Below are 4,266 nucleotides of genomic sequence, written 5' to 3'. Positions count from 1 at the left end.
CAGCCGCGGTGGAAGAAGCGTCCCTCGGCGCTGGCTCGCTCCAGGATGTAGACGCGGTTGCTGCAGAAGTAGCAAGCATCGCTGCTCTCCCCACGGGCCAGCGGCTGCAGTGGGAGAGGAGAGGCTGGGGTGGCACTAGGGTCCTGGTACCCACCCTGCCCTGTGGCTTTGCAGGCAGCCATGAAGGCACAGAGGGGACTTTGCTCCTCTTGCAGAGGTGAGTCTGGGTGCCTGGGATGGGTTTGCTGGCACCAACAAGGGAGCGGCAAGTCTTGGCTCCGGAAAACCAGTCGGGTCAGGAATCAGGCAGGGAGGAGCCAGGAGCCCGTGGGCGTTTGCTTGGTAACCCTGGTCCCAGCCCTTGACTTGGCCCCACCAGCCACCAGAGCCCTGCAAGTGGCCACCTGCCTTGAGCTGGAGCCCCCACCCTGGGGTGATATGAGCACCAACCTGCCCTGGGTCCATCATGGCAGTTTGCAGCAGTTCATGGGCACTGTCCGGAGTGTCTCCTTCCAGCCCTGTGTCCAGCTATGAGCAACCCGAGGGGAGGGTCAGCCCCCACTCTCCCCCCAGGACAGCTGCACCCCAACAGAGCACCCTTTGGGCGCCCAGGGCATACCCACCTCCGTGTCCCTGCGGCTCCTCTTCACGTTAGCATCATTCTGGGCACTGTTCTGCAAATGCAAAGGGGGTGGCTAGGATGGGGAGGGGGACAGGGTTTTGGTGTGTAACAAGGGTCTGGGTGGGGATCTCCCACCTGGCTGCGTTTGTGTGTCAGGCTCTGGCTCTTCTGCAGCTTGCTGAGGAAGAGGATGGCCCCTCGTACGCCACGGGGAGACAGCGATTTCTTGCCAACCTCTTCTGTCTCTGCACAAGAGGACATGGCCATGTTGGTGGAAACCTACCCCTGCAAACTGGGGGGACAAATCCCCCAAAAATCTCGCACCTGGAGAAGTCTTGAAAGCTTCATATAACTGGCTGAGGTAGGTGATGAGGCCCAGACGGTCACGCTCTGCCATGGTGGCCATCTCGACACTGGAAAGGACGGGCTGGATGCCCAGCTCCTGCTCTGCTGTGTCCAGCATCATCTGGTGGATCCGAACGGCATCTCGCGGGTCCACGGAGTCGAAGTCCCTGCAGGGAGGCATGAGTACTATCAAGGTGGGCTCCACAGGGTGAAGGGTCCGGGGGGTCCCAGGCACTCACACTAGGTCAGGGCGGAAGTGGTGGATGAGGGCGCAGAGGGCCAAGCCACTGGTCCAGGAGGTGGTGAAGTTGGTCACCGCCACACCGCGGTACCCAGCCGTGCTGGCCTGGCACCAGCTCAGCAGGTCTTCATAGACATCTTCAGAGGCCACTGGGGAGACAGCACACATGTCCCCATCCTAGAGGGGCAGGGGACACCGCCAAGTCTGAATTCCCCCCAGAATCAGTGCTGTGACAGGGAAGGGTCCTGTGGGAGTGACCTGAGATGCCCCCAGCACATCCACACCCATGAGGCTTGACAAATAGGCTGATAAAGCATCTGTCAGTATTTCATGACTCAGCATCAATATGAGCCAGGAGAAGGTCAGTCAGCCTGCTCCCGAGGAGGCAGTGGTGGGGGCTGTGTCCCCACATGGGTCATGGGCAGAAGGAATGGAAACTAGCAGGGCCATGAGGATGGAAACGCAGCCAGCCAGCTGGACACAGGCCAGGGTGAGAGAAACAAGGGTGGGGAGGAAAATCAGGGCAGGTGCCACTTGGGCATTGGGGGGGCTCTGCTCCTACCCATGCTGAGCCGGTTGTCACTCTTCCTCTTGTGGTCCACCTCTACTGTGCCCACATGGTAGAGGTCCGAGACCTGCCAATGGGGACATGCCAGTGGTGAATCACAACCTGCACAGCCAATGGCATCATGCAGGGAGCTGGGCCTAGCAAGGGGGACACCTGAACCCCCTCCACACCTCTTCAGAACCCTCCCTCATCCACAATGGGCAATGCATTCAGTGCCCTGCAGACTAACAGCTTCAGTCTCACACCCTTTGGGGACAGGCAACTGTGCAAATTAGTGTCACCCTGACTGACAGAGAGGCTGGGCTCGCTGGCTGTCCCATGGCAGGACAGCACGGAGGAGCCATGTACCTGGCTGGCTTTGATGGCCTGCAGGTTGATGTTGGGGTAGCGTGTGGCTGGGTCGATGCTGTACTGACTGATGTTCTTGTTGGTGTTGTCTGGGGTGGTCTGCGAGAGGTGCTGGTAGATGCTCTCCCTGGGTGTAAGGGACAGGTCACTGCTGCCATCCTCGCCCGCTCCAGAATCAGCCCAGCAGAATGAGGACACTCACCTCTCGGCCAGTACCTCCAGCGGGGGGGTCCCAGCCGCCCACTGCCGCACCATCCAGGCTGCGTCGAAGGCGGCGAGGAAGCCCCTGGCCACCCCAGTGCCCAGTGGCCAGAAGGGCTGTGAAGGGAAAGGCAGAGCTAGAGCTGGAGTTGCATAGCTGGTTGGGGCAGCTGGGAGGAAGCTGGGAGCTGCCAGACTTGGCCTGAGATGAAAGTGAGGAGTGGCAGCAGGATGCACAGGGAGAGGTGACTGTCTCTTCCCTGGCCGGTACAGCTGCGTCTGGTGAAGAGCTGGGCTGCTCCTCCATGCTAAACCCACCCCAAATCTGCGGTGGGGCTGGGGAAGGGGATAACCTCACCAAAGCATGCTGCTACTGGGACTTGGGGAGCCTGCCCCAGGGATGGGGTGCACTGAGTGGCTGGGGTGAGAAACACTTAGGGAAGGGGAATATATTTCAGCCAGTGCATCTTGCAGGGAGAGGGAAACGGGCATGAGGCAGTGCTTCGGGGAGACCCTCACCTCCACCAAGCAGTCGCCCACCAGTCCCAGGAGCAGACGGGCCCCATTGTGCTCCCGCACCAGGGCTGCATTTTCTGAGCGTGTCATGCAGGTGAAGTCAAACATGTCAACATCCGGCAGGTCCCGGTGATTGAGGGCAAACTCCAGTTCGGGCAGGCGGTAGTTGGTGGAGAAGTTGGCAGCTTCTTTGGCATAGCTGAGGAGGGCATCCCGGTTCACATTCTCTGGAGACAGGAGGCTCTCAATGTCGGCTTTGTCCTGTGGGGATGGGGTGAAGCTGGCTGGGATGTGGGAGGTGGTGTTTGCCCCTCAGCCTGGGAGCACACAGGTCTAGGGTGCAGCTATGCCACTGGGCTCTGAGCCTTCTGAAAGTGTTTTTCCTACAGCACAGGCAACAGCTGCCAAAGCCCCCACCAGCCCAAGGGATGTACGGTCAAACCAGCACCCATGATTTGCATCCCACCCTCCAGGCATTCAGCTATCCATCACTGTGGCACTCCAGGGCCAGATCCTGCCCTTCTCACCTGGAGGATGACCCCCTTCTTGAGCAGGCTCTGCTTCTTGGCCGTCATGACAAAATAGTGAGTGTCATCCTTGTAGTACACGATGTTTTCCAGGTCGATGCCTGGTGACAGGGAAGGGGTTGAGCCAGAGCCATAGGGAGTCCCGCACTGTGCCCAGCCACCAAATGTTCCTTGCAACGGGGTACCGCGTGGGGACAAGCATCCCATCACAGAGGACATCATGGAGCTGAGCCTCCAGCTGCATCAGGAAGGGACAGGGACCTCCAACACCCGCCATGCCAGGGCTGAGACCACCAACCTGTTTTGTTGTAGAGGTTCTGGAAGAACTTCTGGTTGTAGATTCGAGCCACACCACTGATCTCAGCCACTTCCACCTCGGCCCTGCTGTGGCGGTTGATGAAGTTGGTGGTGATACCGATGGCCAGCTTCCCCCGTGTCTCCTTCCGCTTGAACCCTGTCGGAGGGCAGAAGCATGAGCCCCCACCCGGCCTTCGTATTGGTCCCAGGGCTGCAGGGACCCCTCTTGTCACCTTCAGGGACAAATTTGCCACCACCAGCTGAGATGAGGACGTCGAATTCGTAGTGGGTGAGGGGAGAAGAGCTGGGCTGCAGCACAGCCTGCCAGCCACCTGTGGGGGGAGAGAGTCATGAGCATGCCGGGTCTCAGCTGGGACCTGTTTCAGGGAACAGGGAGAGGGTTGCATCTCATTCCCCCCCAAAAGGCACATCCAAGCTAGAAGAGGGGCTGGGGGACTCCGAGTGGCCACCTGTAGCCCTGTGTTTGCCCCCAGGGATGCCACCCGCCCCGCAGCAATACCGTACCTGCCTTCCCAGTGGGGGGAACAAGGCCCTGAAACTGCACGTTGACGTGCGCCTCCACCCCTAGGAGCAAAGCCAC

General features: G+C 60.0%; 1 protein-coding gene across 1 annotated transcript in view; it reads right to left on the bottom strand.

Annotated features, from left to right (window-relative positions):
- The window catches only part of MICAL1 (microtubule associated monooxygenase, calponin and LIM domain containing 1), a 7,660-nt gene that overhangs the window by 2,087 nt on the left and 1,307 nt on the right, over positions 1-4,266 (bottom strand). The window contains 14 exon segments of the mRNA XM_009076524.1: positions 10-104; positions 451-528; positions 624-674; positions 758-863; positions 940-1,134; positions 1,207-1,357; positions 1,771-1,843; positions 2,125-2,251; positions 2,327-2,442; positions 2,845-3,102; positions 3,369-3,469; positions 3,667-3,822; positions 3,899-3,997; positions 4,191-4,266. The exon segment at positions 4,191-4,266 is cut by the window's right edge and continues 24 nt beyond it. Coding sequence (XP_009074772.1) covers positions 10-104; positions 451-528; positions 624-674; positions 758-863; positions 940-1,134; positions 1,207-1,357; positions 1,771-1,843; positions 2,125-2,251; positions 2,327-2,442; positions 2,845-3,102; positions 3,369-3,469; positions 3,667-3,822; positions 3,899-3,997; positions 4,191-4,266 — 1,682 coding nt within the window.

This window comes from Acanthisitta chloris, unplaced genomic scaffold, assembly GCF_000695815.1.
Source record: "Acanthisitta chloris isolate BGI_N310 unplaced genomic scaffold, ASM69581v1 scaffold6026, whole genome shotgun sequence".
NCBI lineage: Eukaryota > Metazoa > Chordata > Aves > Passeriformes > Acanthisittidae > Acanthisitta > Acanthisitta chloris.
Note: the sequence above shows the minus strand (reverse complement) of the source record. Positions and strands in the feature narration are given on the sequence as shown.